The sequence below is a fragment of the Labeo rohita genome, chromosome 6, assembly GCF_022985175.1.
Source record: "Labeo rohita strain BAU-BD-2019 chromosome 6, IGBB_LRoh.1.0, whole genome shotgun sequence".
Taxonomy (NCBI): Eukaryota; Metazoa; Chordata; class Actinopteri; order Cypriniformes; family Cyprinidae; genus Labeo; species Labeo rohita.
The window spans coordinates 30,986,556-31,009,970 of NC_066874.1; the positions used below are offsets into that span (position 1 = coordinate 30,986,556).

General features: G+C 35.8%; 1 protein-coding gene across 15 annotated transcripts in view; it reads right to left on the reverse strand.

Annotated features, from left to right (window-relative positions):
- Window positions 1-8,213: 8,213 nt before the first annotated feature.
- Window positions 8,214-23,415, reverse strand: part of ptprt (protein tyrosine phosphatase receptor type T) — a 253,350-nt gene continuing 238,148 nt past the window's right edge. For all 15 annotated transcript variants that reach the window (XM_051112546.1, XM_051112545.1, XM_051112547.1 and 12 more), the window contains 7 exons: window positions 22,287-22,436; window positions 20,565-20,738; window positions 17,788-17,919; window positions 16,665-16,790; window positions 14,335-14,498; window positions 11,630-11,765; window positions 8,214-9,845 (listed from right to left, as the gene is read on the reverse strand). In XM_051112546.1, the coding sequence (XP_050968503.1) occupies window positions 9,792-9,845; window positions 11,630-11,765; window positions 14,335-14,498; window positions 16,665-16,790; window positions 17,788-17,919; window positions 20,565-20,738; window positions 22,287-22,436 (936 nt within the window). In that variant the 3' untranslated portion in view covers window positions 8,214-9,791. The remainder of the gene's footprint in view (window positions 9,846-11,629; window positions 11,766-14,334; window positions 14,499-16,664; window positions 16,791-17,787; window positions 17,920-20,564; window positions 20,739-22,286; window positions 22,437-23,415) is intronic.

The window sequence follows — 23,415 nt, forward strand, 5'->3', positions numbered from 1 at the left end:
AGCAAAAGTTTAGGGTCAGTAAGATCTGTTATTGTTTTTGAAAGAATTCTCTTGTGCTCACTGAGACTGTATTTATTGGATTAAAAATACAAGAAAAACTGTAATATTGTGAAATATTTTTACAATTTAAAATAACTGCTTTCTATTTAAATATATTTTAAAATGTAATTTATTCTTGTGATGCAAAGCTGAATTTCAGCATCATTACTCCAGTCTTCGGTGTCACATGATCCTTCAGAAATCACTCTAATAAACACTTTTTAATATTAATAAAGTAGGTAATAGTTGTGTTGCTTCATATTTTTTTATATATATATATATATATATATATGTGTGTGTGTGTGTGTGTGTGTGTGTGTATATATATATATATACACACACACACAACCAGTGAAGTCAAAAGTTTTTCAACAGTAATATGTTTTCTATTTGAATATAATCTATTTGAAATTCCTGTTATTTCAAAGCTGAATTTTTTGCATCATATCCATGATCCTTTAGAAATCACCATTCTAAAACTCTGATTTGCTTCTCTAAAAAAAAAAAAAAAAAAAAAAAACATGTTTATTATTATTATTTTTATTATTTTGTAAACAACTGAATACAATTTTCAGGTTTCTTGGATTAATAGAAAGTTCAGAAGAACAGCATTTATTTGAAATGGAAGTCTTTTATGACATTACAAATGTCTTTTTTTTTTTTTTTTGGAGTACCAAATAAATAAATAAATAAATATGATACTGACTCTAAGCTTTTAAATGGTATATTGTATAATGTTACAAAAGCTTTTTATTTCACAAAAATGCTGATCTTTAGATCTTTCTATTCGTCAAAGAATTCTGAAAAAATGTACTCAACTGTTTTAAATATAGATAATAATTAAACAAATTCTTGAACAGCAAGTCAGCATGTTAGAATGATTTCTGAAGAATCATGTGAAAATGAAGACTGGAGTAATAATACTGAAAATTGAACTTTGATCACAGGAATAAATTGCATTTAAAAATATATTCAAACTGAAAGCAGTTATTTTAAATAGGGGTTGCATTAACCGGAATTTTCTGTGACAGTGACAGAAAAATCTGAAGGCCGTCCGTCACTGACAGATTACACAGAGGGTGATCTATTGTAAATTGTAACTGTAATTCCCACCCCTGTCCAGCTGGTGGCGAGAGCGCTCCAGTGTAGCAGCAGAGCACTGGATCCAGAACAAAAATGAAACATTCATGAATTTTAGTACCCAGCCAGCGATCTATCACGCCACATTAAAGAGCAGCAAAACAGTATTTATTGCTTGAATTTTGTAATGAAATGGACAGAATTTGAAGTCTGAGACTTTTTCATATCAAAAGTAACAAAGCACAAAGCTTAGCCTAATGCGATTTTTTTGTTGTTGCTTTTTTAAGTAAATCCAACACTGTGTGTTTATTGAGTGACTCCCCAACACACATTTCCTTTATTCAGCTCTGTCCTGTTTTTGAACTAACTTCTTTTTCCAGTTTGTTTTCTCTCTCTGTCACCTTCAGTCTACTGTACATGTTTCTCCTACTCTCTTTTGTCCCATACGGCCTCTCCTTACCCACCCTGCTGCAGTCCGTCTCTCTCAGGAATCAATAGAACCTGAAATATTCCCTCTTCTCTCTCTCTGCCCTCCTCATAGCTCCATGAGCACAGGGCTGTTTCTGAATCCGCTGGCTGACCTCCACTTGTATCAGAATCAGCCACCATCTGCAAGGCCCGCAGCCTCTCAGTCCTACAGTCGTGCGCCGCCTACCTCTGAGCGTCTCCAAACAGCCCTGACTCTATGCCAAGAACCTCCGCCAACACCAGAGCCTGACAGACAGGGGCACCTCCGTCTCTCTGACCGCTTTCCCTGCTTTCAAGGTCGGAGAGAGGGGAAAAAAAAAATCTCTGTACTTGACCCAAATTGCTCGCCATCTTGTGCCACTCGACGTAATGTTGCCATTATGTGCCAAATGGGTAACCTTGACAAATTAAAATGTGTAATTCCCAGTGGATGCGTGATTCCTTGTTGCAAGCCCAGATTTAGAATTGAATTTGAAATGATTGACATTAAGGGATTGGCAGAGGAAGCACTCCAAAGTGTCTTACAAATGACTCTGAACAGATTGTCATTCATAAAGTCGTTTTACAGGCTGTCTAATGAATTCTACTCTGTCATGGCTTTAACTGTAATTCCTAATGTCTTTTCATATTGCTTTTTCCAAAACTATTACCCGTAAGTATTACATTTTGGGGTGTAACTCTTTCACATTGTGCTTTCTGGGCACGAATCATGAGCTGGGATATTAAAAGCAAGCAAGCAACCAGTACACATTAGAATTGTGGCAACCAGTAATTGTTGTTCTGATTTTAGCTTTACTGTACTCAGTGACAGTCAGAGTTGATCTGATCATACTAATTCAATCATGCCTGGGCATTTACTGCATTTATCTCAGCCTGCAGGTTTGTGTTAATGTCACGGCCATCAGTTCATCATGCTGGATAAGGCTGCGGTCTGTGCCAACCAGCCCGGCTCTTGTCTCATACCATCATGTCAAGTCAGTCATTTTTAGATCTTTTTTAATAATTATTAGTATTTATGTATATTTTTTATTTATTTGGAGCTTTTTATGCTTTGGAAAGAAGTTGCTTATACTCATTTATGTGATCAAAATTACAGTAAAAAAAAAATGGCAAAATTGACAAATATTATTAGAATTTAAAATAACTATTTTATATTTGAATATATTTTAAAATTTATTCAAATTTTTAGCATCATTACTCCAGTCTTCGGTGTCACATGATCTTTTTGAAATCATTATTTATTTATTTATTTATGTATCTATTAAAATTTGGAACATTTTATGTTTTGGAAACAAAGTGGCTTATACTCAGCAATGCTGCATTTGTTTGATCACAGTTAAAGTACACAAATTGTAAAATTGATAAATATTATACAACGTAAAATATCTATTTTGTTTTTAAATATATTATACAATCGAATTTATTCCTGTGACACAATGCTGAATTTTCAGCACCATTACTCCAGTCACAGTGTCACATGATCTTTCAGAAATCATTATATATTTTTATTTGTTTGTTTGTTTTATTTTGAATGTTTTATGTTTTGGAAATAAGTCACTTATGCTGAGCAAGGCTGCATTCATTTATTTTAGAATTACAGTATACCAATTGTAAAACTGTGAATTTTATTACGATTTAAAATATCTTATTGGTATTTGTATATATTTTAAAATCTAATTTATTCCTGTGTGGCAAGGCTGAATTTTCAGCATCATTACTCCAGTCTTCACATGATCCTTCAGAAATCATTCTAATATGCTGATTTGAAAAGCATTAATTTATATATTGCTTTTTACATTTACATTTGCTTTACAAAATACATTTAGTCTCATGCAGTCTTACAGCAATCACCTCTCAGATATGTACTGACATTGGCACTGACATACTATCATCTTGTTAAAGGTTCATTCAGTTGTGATCATTTAGTGGATTTTTCTTCATCTGTCAGTCGTGTAATCTATAATTAAAGCAACACAGTGCAATCAAGCACAATTCCACATGTGATTTTCAATGAGATCAAAGCGTCAATCTCTTGATTTTTTTCCCTAGCCTCCCCGTGCGGCCCACGCAGCAGTGCAGTCCAATCTTCTGACAACCTTGGGTGAGCTTTACTTTGAATGATATCGCTGGCAGCGGCTCTCCATAGGTTCCTCACATATACCACAGGTGTAAAAAAATAATGTTTATAAACAGTGTTAATAATTCATCAGTGCTGACCTGCCTCGCAATGGCCTTGCTGTGAGAGGGGGATTAATAATTTGTGGATGTGAGAGAAAAGCCCGCCGGCAGACAGAATTGACTGACAGACGCTATGAAGTGATTGCTGCGACAGACAGGCCGGACTACCGGACCACTACAACCTTCTAGTGATGGAGCGACCACCTTTACAGCAGGGCCCGTGGCTCTACCGCTGCATTTTTAACCTTGTGTAGTAACTACAAAAATCTTGGAATAGAAAATTGTCACTGTTTTTTGCAATTTCAATAAACAACACTTACAAAATCTACAAGGGAAACAATATTGTAGGGGTTGGTAAATCTTTTATGTGTCTGAAAGGCTGCATGTATTTGACTGTTATTAATAATTTCTAGTAATATTTACTGCAAAAAGGTTTTGGTTTTTTAAGGATTCTTTGATGCATAGAAAGTTCAAAAGAATAACAGGAACTAAATTTACTAAGCCTAAAAGAGAAATTTTAAGGTTTGAGTCTAGCCTACATCATTTCCGATTCCTGTAATTTATTTCATAATTCACTGAAAACTACGGTGGCCGAGAGAGCTCAACGCACTGCAACTTAAGAAAACACATGCAAACAGAAAAAAATGACAACAAATTAAAAAAAAACATCTTCATCAGTTTGACAACACAGGCCCTGCATATCCTCACAACGCAAACACAAATACGGAAACGCGCTGCAAATCCTCGCAACGCAAACACAAATACGGAAACGCGCTGCAAATTCTTACAACACAACCAAACACACGAACGCGCTGCAATCACACAAACGCGCTGCAAATAGCACGGACCACAACGGAAATGTTTCAGGGGGAGCTCAAAAAGTGACGAACCCAGCTCGGACCTGAATTTTGACCTGATTTTAACTATTAATAAAGCCTTGCAGTTGTTTTTTTTTTTTCCGTGAACTTTGAACGTTATATTTATTTGCATATATTTATTTATTTATTTATATATTTATTTGAAATTAAGTTAATAACGTTTCACAGTTAAGTGTGTAATTCATCGGATTAGTCTAATAATATCCAAAAGACCAATGAATCATATGATCAAGATGTTAAATAAAAAACTCGCCTTTTAGTTCACAGACAACACCTCTCTGACCAAAAGCCACTGAACAAATAATTAGGTCCAGATATTGAACATTTATTTTTCTATTGCCCTTATGCTATTTCATTTTGGACTGACTTTAAAATAGACATAACAAAGAAATTAAGCAAACCCCTTAATTTAGATTTTTAAATAGGTTAAAATATAATATAAACAGGTTTATATTATAAATATCTTAATTATCTTAGCAAAGTTTTATATTCACAAGTCAAAAGTAAGTCAGAAGAAACCATTATATATTACATTTTGTAACACTTGTTTTGTTTCGATGATGAAACTGAATAAAAACCAAAATAATAATAATAATAATCAGGTCCCAGCTGGGTTCGTCACTTTTTGAGGTCCCCCTGAAACATTTCCGTTGTGGTCCCTGCGCGTTTCTGTGTTTGGTTGTATTGTGAGAATTTGCAGCGCATTTCCGTATTTGTGTTTGCGTTGCGAGGATTTGCAACGCCTGTGTTGTCAAACTGATGAAGATGTTTCTTTTTATTAGTTTTATTTCTGTTCGCATGTGTTTTCTTAAGTTGCAGCGCGTTGAGCTGTCTCGGCCACCGTAGAAAACTGTGGTCGAATGAATTTATTTTTGTGTCCTTTTCATCCAAACCACTTTTGTTGTATTTATTTATTTATTTTTTTTTTTTTTTTTTTTTGTGAACTATTGCGTTAATTTAAATCGAGATGTGCTTGTTTGTCTTGGTGATGTGAAATTAGCATTTAAGCGTAGCACTAACACTACAAGCTTTTCTTTTTAAAGAAGACTCTTTTGCCTCCTCACTTGAACAAGCTTTTCCAGCACATGAGGAGGATAATTGCTGTGTTGTGTGTGAAATAGCAAGAAGAGTTATAATGGTTAGTCCACAATGCAACGGATGCTTCACCTATTAACCACGCAACATGCTAACAACACAGTGTTTACTCAAGGATTACATTTCTTTAGCGCAGCCGGAAACACATTTGGTGCTGAGGTTCTTTTTTCATTCCTGTCAAAATTACTTTTTCAAGAAAAACAGCCCCTACTGAGCCCTTGTGCAAAATTGAGGACAATTACTTTGGTGTGAAAATTACCCATTCCTCTTATATTAGCTATCGCTAATTCGAGCACAATGGCCTTACTGCACCTTTTACTAAGTTTGTCCCCAATGCTTTTCAATAAGACACAAAAGACATAAAACAGAAGTTAAAAACTACAGTAAGAAATTGCTGTACTGTTTTCTATCAGACATTCTCTGCTCGTATATACTGCATATGACATCAAAGCCCACAGCGGCAGGTTATTTCTGTACTTGGCAGTCTGGAGTGGATCTCAGAAGACTCTTCTGTCTTTATACAAGTCTCTCCTGCAGTCTGGGCCTTGACTGCTTAAAGAAGCACCTTCACCCTTTTGAGTTCTCATTGTCTTTGATGTCGGTCCTGTTCAGGTGGGCATGAGGGCAGAGGAGATGAACACAGTCTACCGAGAGCTTGGCCCACGTATGGCCTTGTGTCTATCATAACTATCAAAACCTACTTCTTTGTGTTTTTAGACAGCCTTTGATACAGCTTGACTTTCTTAGATTTTTTAAGAAGTGGTACATACGCCTTTTGTTAGTCATAATGCATTGTTTACTGTCTCTTTGTCTAAAAATCTTGTCATTTTTTTGCAGTCCAACCAAGCTAACAATGAATGTACTCATAACTGTGGATAACATCTGGCAAGGTTTTCAAAGTTATAAACAAACATTCTTCTAGTAAAATTAATAGAATGTTCAAAAGTTATGTTGTTTTAAATAATGTGTAAAAACATTAGATTTGGTCAGTTACCCAGGTGCGCAACCACATCTGTGATACTCGGATGTAAACAACAACATGGATTGTATGGTTAATGTACTACTGAATAGGTTGTTCTGCTAATTTATGTTGTCTAATCCACAGAAAAAACGTGTGGAAGCTGCTAAATCATATAGCAAGAGACTTATTTTGGGCACAATATTTTGACAAACTAAAGTTAATAGGTGGTAAAGATACATACAAGCAAGAATAATTAAGATATTAGCCTAATATTTCACCCACCTGACCAGAAATGATAAGAACAAACACGAATGTTGTCAAGATTCTTGTCCTGGAAATCCTGGTTCAGTTTGGCCAACCAAAAACACTGTTTGTTCCTCAAAACTGCCTTTTACACTCTTCTCCTTGATTTGTCTTAACTTTTGGCAGTCTATAGTACTCCAAATGTTTTTCCTGGTCCGACTGATTAGTACACTCCAAAAGGTGACAATAACTGACCATTTTCAGCAGCAATAATCAGCAAAATATGCAAGTTTCGTTCTGTTCAGTGGCATTGTTTACATTTAGAGCCGCCAATATGGCCGATTGTTCGTGGATCACATCATGCCATCATGTTCTCATGAAGTGAAATACACATTGCAGAGCAAAGAGGAAACTGACATCACACCGACAGACAAGACAGAGCAGGTTACTTTAGGTATGAAACAATTCTGTCTTTTTTTTTTTTTAAAGAAATTCAAACAATAAATACCTTTTTGTGGCTCCTTTGTGTCGTGACAGATCGCTGTAGTGAATGGGTTCAAGCACACATCAGCTGCTTATCTCTTCCACCTTACATGAATTAACAATAGAAGGTATCTTGTTTCAACCGCGGAAAGATGTCAATACACACAACTTTTCAAGTTCAAGTCCACTGACGTTAATCTACTCCTGTCAGGTTTGTCTGTCAGACAAAAATGGCAGATTCGGCGTTATGGTTGGTCAGATCGCCTGTCAATCAAACTCCCCGCGTCACAGCAGTCAGCGTTCTGAGACGCGCGTTTAGGCCTGCACAGGCGTATTGTCTGGTCTAGCCTGAAAAATCTGCTTTTTAACGCTATTTGAGCATTAAAAAAAAACTACATTTATGAGATAGATGTTGTCAGATTTCATTAGTGATTTTAATTATGAAACAATCGTAAACTTGGTCAACAGCTTTGAAGAATTTGATGTTTCCCCATTTAAAGAGACAGGAGCTGTACTTGCATGGCCGCTGAGTGAAATTACGTACCTTAAAGAGACTTTTGTGGCATGCTGCAGTACCAAATTTCCAATGAAATGATTAAATGAAAGAAAATCCTGAAATGTTCAGGCACAAATGGCATCGTTTAATCAGAATGACCCCATAACAGTTTAGTTTCGTCAGTGTCTGTAGGACTGTAAAGCGGTGCAGATGTTCAGCTGTCATTACTAGAGACTGAGGGATCGTAAGTGAAACGAAAAACAGAACTTCAGTGCTTCAGAAAAGTTGCTGTTCAACATTTTGGTCCCTTTATTAATGTTATCACAATTCCAAGCAACAGAACCACCATGGTCATGAAATCACCAGCTCTATATACCACTTTGCTAGACAAATAAACGATAAATAATCATTGAAAATAAGTAAACATACACATAGTAAAATAAAACATAAAGCAGGCAGTGAATTCGTGAAAATTCAAAAAGACACAGTCCAAAAAAAAGAAGAAGAGTAAGTGCCGTAACCTTGTGTGATGGCTGGTTTTTAGTGAAACATTCATATATTCTTCTTAAAAATACGATTTAGAAGCTCAGAAACAAATATCACAGTCATATCACAGTTTTCGTGCAAAACTCTTGGATTTACAATTAAATTCACTAGCTTTATCACACTGAAAAATGCAGATGCCCACTTTCAGAAAGCTTAAGGAGTTTGAAAAGCTACTCAACCAAATTGTGGTTTAGAAAAGAGTTGCCAGCTGTTTATTAGTCGCAATGCAGCTATGCATTGTTCATGATATGCATCTTGTCTGTGGTTTGGTGGCAGTCCTTCTATTTAATATGAGATATTGGCACTTCAAATCAAATGATGCAACAGGATTTGCAAATACATACAAATACTTTTGGGGTGAATCTCACAAAGAAATGCCTATATTGAATGTTTATTTATCTATTTTTATAAAGAAAATGTATTCTCGACAATGTTTTTTTCCCCTCAACTTACAATAGACTATTAACAATTAGACAATTAATGACCTTAAAATAGCTTCCATTTTCTTGATGCTAAATATAATTTGTTATTGTGCAGTAGTATATCATTATTTGTGAGATTCACCCTTGGAGGTAACAGACATATAAAGTGCAAATGACAAACAGAAAATACTTTAGATACATATTTAATCTTTAACATTCACTGCCTACATCAAGAAACCAAAACCGAAATGGCAACATCTATTTTTTAGAAAGAACAAATACAAAAAAGAAAAGACAGAAACAGCAATAGAACAAATATTACCCAAAACGTCCAACCTTTGAAAAATCTTTATGCTGGTCTGTAGGCGAGCGGCGTACGTGTATGAGAAAGCAGGCAGAGTGAAAACGCACCAAAAGGAGGAACCACAAAAATCATCAGAATAACAAAAATATCCGTCCTCACGTTTCTCTGCAAATTCGCTTAAGCTTTTTGATTTTTTGTATTTTCTTTAAATCTGTACAGAGCTCGGGGAAAGTCTATTTGGTTATTCCCAGCTGGCATGTAGAAAGAAGCTTTTTTTTTCACCGTCGTTCTTTACATTGATGGGTAACATTCAAGGCGTATAGCTAAAAAGGAATAGGACTGTACAAGATCACTTCACGGTCCAGGATACACGCTCTGATGCTGGACATTGACAGAAGAAGAAAGAAATGGCAAATAACGTTTTGTTTTATTTATACAGTATTTTACAGCGAAGGGTTGAACTTTAGTTTCCTGTTCTCATCACAGAAGCTCAGAGGAAAGACTGAACGATGAGTTTGTGATGAGATGAGATGTCATTCTGAGGAAGAAGAGAAGATTGCTTTGCTTGTTTTTCCCCCTTCTTCACCTTTTCGTGCGTTCAAAAGGCATTCAAGCTCTCCAGGGCCACCTCGTAACAGAATTTGTACTGCTCCTAAATAAAAACACAAACAATAGCAACAATGCATTAGCAGTTCAAAGGCAGAAGCCACTCAGGGGAGATTTTCCCTATAACCCCTGCGTTAATAATGCAACCCCATCATTATACAGTCACTTTTATTAGAGGAAAAACATCTGCTTATAATAGAGAAACAGACTCATCAGCCATCTACATGTCAGAGGGTTCCTGCACCTGGCTTGGGTGTATATTGCAATTAATATCATTTTTATGTTTGTTAACATTATATTGTTTATTATACATATTATGTCATGTTCATAATAGAAATTGCAAACATAAACAGCAATGTCTATCTGATGATTAAGAATCGTCTCAAATCAAATTTTTTAAATAAAAAAACCTTTCTTTAATCATTAAAAAAAACAATAATTAAGAATCTAATAGATCAATAAAATTAATAAATAAATGAATGCATAAAGAAATAAAATAATTCTTTTATGAGACCGCACTCACCAATAGGTATTTCTAGCTGATTAAATATTTTCAAAGTGAGTACAAAAAATAAAATCACTAAAATTCATTTCATGAATTTATTAATAAATACATTTCTTTTTTAGGCTTAATGCCCGTAACGTTAGTCCTATTTTGGTCCAGCATCATATCAGACACACAGCTGTGGTGTTTTTCAGTTCTTTCCAGCTGAGCGAGATGTTTGGAGTGCAGTCAGTGGAAGAGGTGCAGGACAGATGTCTAATTGCACCTGCAGCAGCCTCCTATTAGACTCAAGACGTTCTCTCAGAATTGCAAAAAGTGCAGCTGTCTGTCTCAGGGCTTTGAGGTGAACGAATAATTACACTCTTTTTCTGTCTCAGAGCGATGAAGAGCGGCAGACATGCTGAGGATGCTTAAGGAATTGCTGCTTCAAGTGGAACCATCAAGACCACCAACAAACTACCTGAAGATAGTGACTATCTGAATATATAAAGCACTCCAGAGTCTTCATCTGGTCGAGAACCAAGAACGATGAGGAATTTATTAGGAACCAATTCTTACTATTAACTAGTTGCTTATTAGCATGCATATTGGCTGTTTAGTGGTATTTATAAAGCACATATTAATGGCTTGATCATGCATGATCATATTTTAGATCCCTTAATTGTACTCTGTAGCTTAACTTAATAACTACCTCATTAACTATTAATAAGCAGCAAATTAGAAGTCTATTGAAAGCAAAAATAGTTAGATTTGGAAATAAAATGCTCCCTCTGGAGGAGACTACTAAGTAGGCTATTGCTTATTTATTTATTTTAAGAAAAGACCATTTAAACTTTCCATTTTCATTGAAACGTGAACACAGGAAAGAAAAATTAATTGTACAAATAGTTAAGTTACTAAAAGTAACTTAATTGAAGTTATATCACATATAAAAGTATATATTTATAAGATTACATGATTCAATTAACAAAAGTATATTTTTTAAGTATCAAGCAATATATTAACACATAAATTAACACAATATTACTAAAAACACATTTGCACTGCACTTATATAATCAAAAATGCATTAAAAACAATTTTACAATTTAAAATAACTGTTCTATTTGAATATATTTTAAAATGTACTGAGCATTATTGCTTTAGTCGTCAGTGTCACACGATCTTTCAGAAGTCACTCTAATATGCCGATTTGCATATATTAAAAATTAATCTTACAGACCAAACTTTTGGACACAATATTAATAAAAACACATTAATTTATGTAAGTCACCTGAAAATTAGCATTAAACAGCAGATATAGTGATAAATTCACATATAGCTTACCATCGTCTCCACCATGTTCGCTTTGTTGTTCCTCAGCGTCTTTACTGTGTGAAACACGTCCACGATGTTCTGCTGCTGGATCATCTCACAGATGCTACAGATGGCGCAAAACGTCCCGCTGCGTCCTCCACCAGTCCTGACGAGATCAACAACAACAAGGCATGAGAAACAAATCACACTTCCCATAATGTCACAGATACGCAGAGTTAATATCCCATAAAATCACAGCTTGACTTGTGCTACATTTCTGAAGATCGTAGGCCTCACGGTTCCGACCTCACTGCTGAAGTGTGTCGTTTTATTGTGATGTTAAAATAGCTTCTAATATCTCAGTTTAATGTGCTGCCATTCATAGTTTCATTTCCTTGAAAAATACAAACACTGACACCACATTGTGCACGTCTTAGATGTGTAGTCTCCTTTAGAACTGAGATTACATACGCACAAGGCTTGTATTTGAATCTGGATGTTTGCTTGAAGAGGACATTGTAGAAATTCTGGTAAATCATATAAGTACCACTGATCACGGGTCAGTTTTACACCTGATTAGTATCAGTACAATGACATGACACAATCAAGTAGAGGATTGTCTTCAAAGTGATTCATGCGGTTTGCAGAATGTCAGCATTACTGTGACATTTTTAAATTATTTCTCTGGGGGGAAACTGCTCTGCATTCAACAGCTGAACTTTTTTGACAGTGATGGGAAAGTAATGAAGTTGTCAGATCTTTTGTATCTCTCTGGCTTTAATTTGTGACGCTGATAAGATTGTCCTTGGCTCAAAGGCTGTGCGGTTTTATCCTTTAGTCCTTTTAAAGCTGCGGTTTTAATCTACGATTCTGTATCGACGGCTTCACACTGCACACAGACTTGAATGAAAAGCTGTGAAATACACATCTTGAATTATCAAAATTTGCTTTATTAAACTCTTATAAGCTATAACAGACTGTCTTACATATGTCAAAAACTACAGAGGAATCAGTCTGGTGTTAAAAGGAATAGTTCACACTAAAATTAAAATTTGCTGAAATTGTATTTATCCTCAGGGCATTCAAAATGTAGATGAGTTTGTTTCTTCATCACAACTGATTTGGAGAAATGCAGCATTCCATAACTTGCTTACCAATGGATCCTCTGCAGTAGATGGGTGCCATCAGAATGAGAGTTCAAACAGCTGATAAAAAACATCACAATCATCTACAAGTAATCCACACCACTCCAGTCCATCAATTAACATATTGTGAAGTGAGAAGCTGCATGTTTGTAAGAAATAAATCCATCATTAGGGCGTTTCACCTTTAAAACGCTTCCTCCAGTAAAAAAGTCCATGCCCTGTTGTCCGCTTACACCAAAATCCACAGACATGTTTGTTTACAACTGTTTTCACTTGTAAATGGTGCTTGATTTGTGCATATTTCTCACCTGATTGAGACCAAACAACTTTTGAATAGAGGACTCGTTCGAATTTACAAACATCTTAAAAATGGCTTAATGTTTCTTACAAACATGCAACTTTTGACTTCACTAGATTCACACTTCATCTGTTTGGACTCTCATTCTGACAGCACCCACTCACTGCGGAGGATCCATTGGTGAGCAAGTGATGTAATGATACATTTCTGTTCACATGAAAAAACTTATCTACATGTTCAGCAAATTTTCATTTTTGGATTAACTATTCCATACAGTTGAAGTCAAAAGTTTACATACACCTTGCATAATCTGCAAAATGTGAACAGTTAAACTGCCCTCTGCTCTTCAGAAAAATCCTTCAGGTCCCACAAATTCTTTGGTTTTTCAGCATTTTTGTGTATTTGAACCCTTTCTAACGATGACTGTATGATTTTGAGATCCATCTTTTCAGACTGAGGACAACTGAGAGACTCATATGCAACTATTACAGAAGGTTCTCCAGAAAGAAAAACAATGCATTAAGAGAAGGGGGTGAAAACTTTTGAATAGAACAAGTATGTCTACATTTTTCTTATTTTGCCTAAATATCATGTTCTTTTCATTTGGTACTGCCCTTTAGAAGCTACAGATTAAAAAGATTAAAAAAGTTACATGTTCCCCAGAAGACAAAATGCGTTAAATTTACCCTGATCTTCAAATTCAAAAAGTTTTCACCCCACAACTCTCAATGAAGTGTTTTTCCTTCTGGAGCATCAGTGAGTCCCTCAGTTGTCCTCAGTGTGAAAAGATGGCTCTCAAAATCATACAGTCATTGTTGGAAAGGGTCCAAATACACGATAATGCTGAAAAACCTAAGAATTTGTGGGACCTGAAAGACTTTTCTGAAGAACAGTGGGCAGTTTAACTGTTCAAGATAAACAAGGGACTCATGAACAACTATCACTTAAAAAAAACACACACACACACAGCTGTGGATCATTCAGGTAACAACAAAATATTAAGAATCAAGTGTATGTAAACTTTTGAACAGGGTAATTTTTAACAAATTCAGCTATTATTTTCTCTTGTGGACTACATGTAAATAAAAAAAAATCTTATGCTAAATAAAAAATAACATGCATTTTGAATGATCCCTCTTATTTTGGTAAAATAACATTTTGCAGATTCTGCAAGGTGTATGTAAACTTTTCTGTTAATATTGTCCAGTCAAATCTGCTCATCACAAGGTTTCCCTAAGCAAGAGTCGTTCATTCATATATATATATATATATATTGTGTAGGTCACACTCACAGACAGTGGACCACCGTGCGTCCGTCTCCTCCATCATACTGCTCCTGCCACTTTGCCAGTCGTCTGACCAGCTGCAGAATGGAGCGTTTGGACAGCGGCGTGTCTCTGTACGCTGGCCAACCAATATACTGGAAATGCTGGACCAGCCGGTAGCCATCTTGAGGCTGGAAGCAGAACAGGAAGCGTTTTGAGAACATTTATCCAGAAAACATTTATGCCAACACATGGTTCACACAGTGAAAGTTTTAAACTTATAGTATGAGACTGACACCCCACAGACAGGGGAATCCACATAAAGACAACCTTTTGAAGTCAAAAATGACTTTATTTACTTAATATTTACTTATTTATATTAATGTTTATTTTAATATCTCAGTTGTCTCTTAGACAGAAATGAGATTTAATGGAGACAATGGAGGTTCAGAAGCCCTTAGATTTTGCCAAGATATTGCCAAGAATGCATGAAAGATCTCAATATAAACTCAAAGATTTCAAATTCTTTCTAGGAAAATAATCTAAGCTGCTTTTCACATTAATTTTATGGCTCCATATTTCTTGCATTGTAAAAAAATATTTTCTGAAGTTGTAAATAAAGATGATTGAAGTATGTTTTATATGAAAATACTATTTCAGACTTTCTACCTTCATTTTAATATTAATTGTATGTGTTGCTTTTCAATTTTGTAATTATGGTGACATTTACTAGCAATTTCTGATTCAGAATTGTTTCTACACTATTTTACAGCACTGGATATGAACTATTGAAATACTTTTTAAATTATTTCTCAGTTTTTGGGAGAAACAACAAAAATTGATACTTAAATTAAACATAACTAAGAGCTCAAGTCTCCTGAGGTTTGAAAGAGCAACCTTGGAACAATAAGCAACCGAAAGCTGGTTTTTAACCATTTTGTCTGTAACTCCGATTCTTGCAGTGATACTGAAAAGCAAAACATAAAGCATCAAAACAGAAGCGAAAGCAAACAGAGATGTCAGCTGGATACTGCAGTCAGACCGGATCAGCTAAATGAGAGTCATATTACACACAATTTGCCATCGATGAAGCCATTTCATGGCAAATTTGTGATGCTGTGGCACTTATTTATTTTGTGCTGCTATGCTGCGCCGCCACTGATTAGCTACCCGGTAAACCTCGCCTGTCAGCGGCGGTTAAAGAGAATGAGGGGGAAGAAAAGAGAAGGGAAGCAGGAGGAGGCGGGATGAGTCTTCTGTAACGCTTGACGCTGGAAACACGTCAAGCTTCAGTAATGACTGCTAATGTGCATGAACAGAAAGCTCAAGCTAACTCACAGGGAAAAGAAGAAAAACTGCACAAAACCCATCCATGGCTTGTATCAGCTGTGGCAGGATGGTGGTCAAATATTTATGTGACTATTGTGCTCGTGCGTATGCGTCTGGCAGAACGAATGACTTTCAAAGATGCATAACGTGCTGAGTGCTGAAATCAAGTGGATTGAGAAGGACTATATAGTCGCGGCCGTTTCTGGCTTAACGTAATTTCTCACTTCACTAACTCAGGGTTATAATCTCAGCTCTGCTGTTGATTTACTGTCACATTAGGAGTCAAATCAAAGTGACTTAAGTGATTTTTTATCTCTTCTTGAGCTTTAGGAATTTCGCTTCTAAAAAGCAGTTTTAGTTTAATGAGTTACAGTAAGGATGGACTGACACTGAGCACAAAGTACATAAGGACTTTCAGGCTAATCTTGGTTGGCTAACTGGTTGAGGTTCAGCATCAGGAAACCTTTTTGAAAACCATCAATATTTTTCCAGTTCAGTTTGGTTTTGTTACTGAAATGCTGCTTGTAAATTATTGTTTTTAATGAACTGTGTTCATATGTATCACAGTTTCTGCAAAAATATCAGGCAGGACAACTGTTTTCAATGCTGATAATAAAAAAAATGCTTGAGCATCAAATCATGATTTCTGAAGGATCATGTGACACTCAAGACTGGAGTAATGATGCTGAAAATTCAGCTTGGTCAATACAGGAATAAATTAAATTTTAAAACATATTCAAATAGAAAACAGGTATTTTAAACAATATTACACAATATTTTCACAATATTACTGTTTACTGTATTTTTAATCAAATAAATTGCAAAAATAATAATTACAGTACTGGATATATCAAATTTGCACCCTGGTCTGGGGAAAAAAAGCACTCTGGCAGACCTGGTTGAAGTCTGTGGATCAACAAAGGATCAAATGATGGAGCGAGAGGCAAATCAATGAACACATTTCTGCCTCAGTCACTCAATTGAGTCTCAAAGCGCAGTCCCTTTCCCTGTCCACTGACCCCACTTACCCGTGCCATGTTGCAGATCCTAAAAATACGATTGATAATGTCCTCGTCAATGTCAGCGGAGATGAATTCAACCTGAATGGGGCCGTAGCAGCAGGAGCCTTTCTCTGGCCAGTACTGCATGCAGAGCTGCAGTGAGGGAGAGAATTACAGCAAATAAGTACACTGAACAGAAGTTCACATCCAGACAATGTGACTCAATAAGGTAGTTTGAAATCTAAAGAGTGCGAGAGAAAATGGAAATAACTCAATAATTCCAAAGTCCACTAATCTGAATTCAAATTGCAGTGTGCCCAAGAAATCTGTTCCAATGATCCCTTACTTACTCACTCAAACTTAAATGAGCCACATTATGATAAATCAAATTTCCCTTGATCGTCAGAGATGAAAGAGTTTGCTATAATATAACTTTCAGAACTCAAAACTTGCTTCTGAATGAAAAAAGATCATATACTGAAACGAAACAACTAAACCACGTTATAACTTTTCCTTTTATTAAAAGAAATGTTATTAAAAAGTTACAACATATTAAAAAATTATATTAGTTATATTTCATACTGTATACACATTCAAAAAGTTTGGAGTTTTGTACTATTTTTATGCTCAACGAGGCTACATTTATTGGATCAAAAATACAGTAAAAACAGCAATATTGTGAAATATTATTACAATTTAAAGTGGCTGTGTTATATTTGAATATATCTTAAAATGTAATTTATTTCTGTGATGCAAAGCTGAATTTTTAGCATCATTACTACAGTCTTAAGTGTCACATGATTCTTAAGAAATCATTCTAATATGCTGATTTGCCGCTCAAACATTTACTATTATCAATATTGAAAACAGTCGTGCTGCTTCATATTTTTGTAAAATCTTTTTTTTTTTTTCATGAATAGAAGGTTCAAACGAGTGCAATTTCTTCGAAGAAAAACTTTTGAACGACAGTGTACACTTTATATAATATATAATTGATTATATTATTGCATGCATAAACTTTTTGATTTAGACTGCATTTTTGGATTTGCCCTACTTTTTGGATTGGGCATCATCCACAAAAATCAATACAACGCTAAGAGCCAATTGCAACAGATAACAAATGGTGGTGAGGGTCAAGTACTTCACATACCTGTGCAGCATCCATTTCATTCAGCATCACAATAGTGGAGCAGTTGTAGTCGAACACTAGCCTCCAGAAGTCGGCCACAGTGTTGGGCAGAGGGTGCTGCGTTACAATGAAAGCCGCCGGCTGTTTGTGGCTCTAGGACAATCAATAAGAGAACAAGTTAACTCTTCCTTCCAGCACTGAAGATGTGCCCGGACCCAACACATAGCAACGTGCCTCACATGGGTAATGACTTAAACTAAATAGAGACCTGCAGAGGGACAGGAAACACAGAGACTGAGTGATAACCTTGCCAAGGGATTCATTGACATGGGCTGCCGAGGCTTGGTTTGAGACAAACACAGACGCTCTGCTAGCACGGGTCAGCCGTTCATTTCATTTGCTGCTTATCTTCTTTTTTTTCATCTTGTTGTTCTTTATCTGAGGTGCGTGTCTTGATTATCCTTTTTGGATGCTGAGCGAAGATGCTGGTTTACGGTACGAGTGTGATTATGATCTATGTGTGGAGATTACGGAGATGTGATCTAATCTTGTACTCTGTTAAATTGGCTTGTTTATATGAGATTGTTACTGTGTGATCTTCTGGACGTTCTGCTCCGCTTACCTAGGATTTATCAGAGTGCACTATGGTAACAGCTTTAATATATGTGACTCACAAAACTAGTCTTAAGTAGCATGGTTATATTTGTAGCAATAGCCAAAAATACACTGTATGTGTCAAAATGATAACATTTTCTTTTATGCCAAAAATCATTAGGATATTAACTAAAGATCATGTTTCATGAAAATATATTATACATTTCCTACTGTAAATATATCAAAACTTTTTGATTAGTAATATGCATTGCTAAGAACTTCATTCAGACAACTTTAAAGGCAATTTTCTCAATATTTCGATTTTTTTTTGCACCCTCAGATTCCAGATTTTCGAAGTTGTATCTCAGCCAAATACTGTCCTATCCTAACAAACCACACATTAATGGAAATCTTATTTTTCAGCTTTCAGCTTTCAAATTTACCCTTATGACTGGTTTTGTGGTCCAGGGTCACATATAATGTTTGAGTTAATAATACTGCATGTTTTAGAACAAAAAAATCCTTCTTAGTCCAAATAAACCATTGCTTGACACTGAGCGGCAAAACAGATATGTTTTTAAATATTTATATCTGTGACTAGAAAAAACGGATGACGAAGCAATGCAAACTAAAAACTACAGCTATATTTTTAATATCAAACTCACTGTCATCTGTCTTAAGATGTATGTTGCGCTGATCTGATTCAAGTCTGATTCATGCGAGTGAATCCATCATTCTAAATGCTTCTCTCATACATAACATCCCATTTATTTCAGTGAGTCATTGATTTATTCCAGTTTGTTTAGACATCCTTGTAAATGAACACACTTAAAATGATTCATCAACTGAAAGTCCTTACATGACATTTTAAACATTTTATTGCAAAATATTTCATTTTTCAGTTGTACGTAATACACATTTTGATGTTATCATTCTAATTGAGTTTATTCTAATTGAGTTTACTCAAAACGCCTTATTGTTTTGTGTCTTGTAGGTAACTCGCTAGCTACACTCTAAAAAATGCTGGGTTTATTTTTTTAACCCATATGCTGGGTTTAGCCTGTTGGGTCATTTTATTGAGTTGTTTTTAATATTTTTACACAGGTGCTAGGTTATTTTTCCTAAACCCAAACACTGGGTTCAACTTGTTGGGCCATTTTATTGGGTTATTTTTAATATTTTTCACCCAGGGCTTTTTGAGTCCTCTACAGTAGAGACCGGTCCCCAGTGCTGCCGATTTGGTGCACTTCACTATACATTTTATGTCATTTATAACGTCTTTACTGTGCTGTAAATTGTATTATTTTATGCAATGCAATATATAAGGACGAGATGTCAGCTGCGTCAGCAGCGGTTACTTCACATGATGGAAATGCCTTTTGCATTGCATAAAATAAATGGATTTTATTCGTTATAGTACTGAGTTTAATTTAATCTGATGTTAAAATATGTTCTTTAATGTCAGTACAAAACACAAGGCTGTGGTCTGAAGTTGGCAGTTATCCCGGTGAACGACAGCCCTTCGTTGGCTCAGATTTCGGTGACACACCGGCATGAGAATTAGCGTTATTTCAGCTATTACAGAGAACGGTTGAATACTTTTCAATGTTACATTTTTTATGTCTAAACTGCTTGTTTAACAAGTTTAAATGTATGTAATATTGTAAACTATGCTGTATTCACCTAAATAAATTCAATTTGTCTTGTATTTTGTCCATGTGTTCTTGCTTAATAATAAATGTTCATCTTCTGATTATTGCTGTTGCCTCTAGTAATTCTGTTTGTGTTTGTATATGATTTTTAAGCCAGCAATATAATAATTTTTAAACAATAGTTGACTTATTGCATGTTGCATGTTTGGTAAAAACATTTAACCCAACCAGCAGAGTCAAAGTAGCCCAGCATGTGTTCTGTCCAATATTTACCCAGCGCTGGGCTGCCAAATATCCCAAGCTGGGTTGTTTTTAACCCAGCATTTTTTGTGTACTTGGTAGTTGGTAGAACATGGTAGTTGCGTTGCTGTCTATGCAGGGTCAGAAAGCTCTCAGATTTCATCAAAAATATCTTAAGTTCCGAAGATGAAGGTCTTACAGGTTTAGAACGACATGAGGTTGAGTAATTACCGACAGAATTTAAATTTTTGGCAAACGAACCATTTAAACAATGCAGGCCAGGTGACCTCTAACAAAAGCGATCAAACTTACATCCATCAGGGCTGCATTGATGTAATTGCTGGACTCGCCATCAACCGAAATGAGGAAAGGCAGGCAGCGATCCACCGCGAGGACGTCCATGCTGCGGTTCTTATCGTGGTTACGCGGGAGCAGACCAACGCTGCAGTCCTCCGGACGGACACGTGGTGTCACTATATTCAGAGTCTGCAGAAGAAGACATGAAACAGTTAAAACATAGAAAAACATTAAGCTGCTCTTGGTCTTACTTGGGGAAAAAATGGTGCGTTTATAAAAACCAATTCCGCTCACACTGCTGGTCCAACCACAAGCAATGCAAATATTTTAGTAAACTGAAGGTCAGTCATTACTTATGTATAAGACAGACTGAAGAACAGAGACGTTGAGGGGGAGAGAGACGGATGGAGAGAGAGACAGACAGTGAAAAATGGCTTACAAGAGAGAAAGATGCAGCGCTAGATAGAAAACGAAAGATCGGGGAGGAAAGAAAGATAGAAACATATTCATCATATTTTATGAGACACCTCACAGATCAGAAGCTTTGCTTCCCCCTCAGATTGTAGAAGCTCACTCATTTCACAGGGAATACAAAACATAAAGGCATCATGAAAAGAAATAGCTCGGCTCTGGGCTTTATGGTGCTGTAGCAGCTCGCCGATGACTCGTAAAGAAACGCTTTCTCCCTCGACGTTTGAGTCACCGTGTCTTTACTCACCTGCCTCATCTGAATGCGTTAAGGATGCTGCCGCGCTTTGCCGACTGACTTATTCAAAAGCGCTTCGAATTTAGGGGTAATCATGATGAAATCACACTGGAGAGCTTGATAAAGTTGTTAGAAATAGCTGCGAGGCCTTGAGCCATAATACAGTACTACCAATCGACAGCAAAAACCTTGGAGGATTCAGTAAATTAGGCCTCCACGTGGGCTGCTCGTGTAGCTCGCTGATTATACTTTTAAAGCATGAAGCTTTAAAAAGTGTATGTTCCTACTGTTTTTAAAACTCAGAGGAGGATCAATCACTAATGAGATCTCTTTAGTATCTCATTTGCTCCTCCTAGACTGTAATGAGATCGAATAAAGAGGATGATGTGAGAAATCAGATTTCTACAGTGTCACAGATTCAGATCAAAATCTGAAATCAAATCTTAACATTTCTCGTCAAGACCAAATGTGACCCTGGACCACAAACTAGTCTTAAGTAGCACGGGTATATTTGTAGCAATAGCCAAAAAATACATTGTATGGGTCAAAATTATAAATTTTCAAAAAGATCATGTTCCATGAGAATATTTGTAAATTTTTCATTCGTAATATGCATTGCTAAGAACTTAATTTGGACAACTTTAAACGCGATTTTCTCAATATTTTGATTTGTTCGCACCCTCCGATTCCAGATTTTTAAATAGTTGTATCTCTGCCAAATATTGCCCTATTCTAACAAACAATATGCCGATGGAATGCTTATTTATTCTGCTTTCTGAATAAAATGACTGGTTTTGTGGGTTACAAATAATCTGAGGTATGCTATTCTCATGTATCGTTTTAGGTCTGCAGTTTTACTGTATGTCTATAATTGTCTCATTTGTGTCTCAAAACAATCCACTCATTGTTTTGTTGTGCAAAGTGTTAACTGTTGTATTGATGGTACTGTATGTTCACATTTTAGAAGCAATCTACATAGGAAAAACAACATTATTTTGGTGGAAACCAATCCGTTTGTGTAGACAGCTCACCTGAAACTCATCTTTGATCTGGCTGGAGTTGGTCTGAGGATCCAATCTGCTGATGTTGTAGTAGATGGCTCTGAATTCACACACTGGGATAGCCGTGTTCCCACACAAACATGCTTCCAGAATGGCATCATGCACAAACACATACTGCTCCTGCAGAGAAAGAGACATAGAGATCAATACTTGCAAAAAATACTATGGTAACACATGCTACTATTAAAGTAAGAGCATAGTAACAACCCAAGGTGTTTACAAAGTGAACATGCAAAGAAGGTCAAACACCCTTTACAAAAAAAGGTAAAACAGCAATGTAGGACGATTTTGAAGTTGGAGGAGAAAATGAGATGGGAGTTTTTCAACATACCCCAACTGTCATAAACCGGAATACACAGAGTTTAAGCAGAGTTAGACAAGACAAGCATAAAGTGTATTTTTTTATTTTTTATTTTTTTTTTAGAAAATATCCAATCGTTTCACTAGATAAAACCCTTCTTCCTTAGCTGGGATTGTTTAGAGTCCTTTGAAGCTGTATTTAAACTGCATTTTGGAATTTCAAACTCGCCGACACCATAGAAGCCCACTACATGGAGAGAAATCCTGAAATGTTTTCCTCAAAAAACATAATTTCTTTACGACTCAAGAAAGAAAGACATGAACTTGACAAGGGGGTGAGTACATTATCTGTACATTTTTGTTCTGGAAGTGAACTACTCCTTTAATTCTTTTTAACCAGTTTAATATTTAAATGTAATGCAATATCAGATTTACAATTCTACCCTACTGAAGACACTTATTATCTTGCTGATTCGAAATTATTGAAAGAGCTGGAAGCTTATAGGCCACATGAGAAAACCTCCCTTTGGCATTTTTGCACATATTTTTTTAATAATAAAAGCTCTACTGTAATTAAGGGCTTGATTTAAACTTTTACATCTTCAAACTAGCCATTATTGTATATAATTCATGAACATCCAAACACATACGTTTAAAAAGCCCGACCTCAAGCTTAGAGCGATTGCCACACAGCATCATAGCAAATCATCAGGGAAATATGAAGTCGATACTCCACGCAAACGCTAGCATGAGAGCGGTGCATGAACACTGATGCATGAAGCACAATTTGCTGATGGCG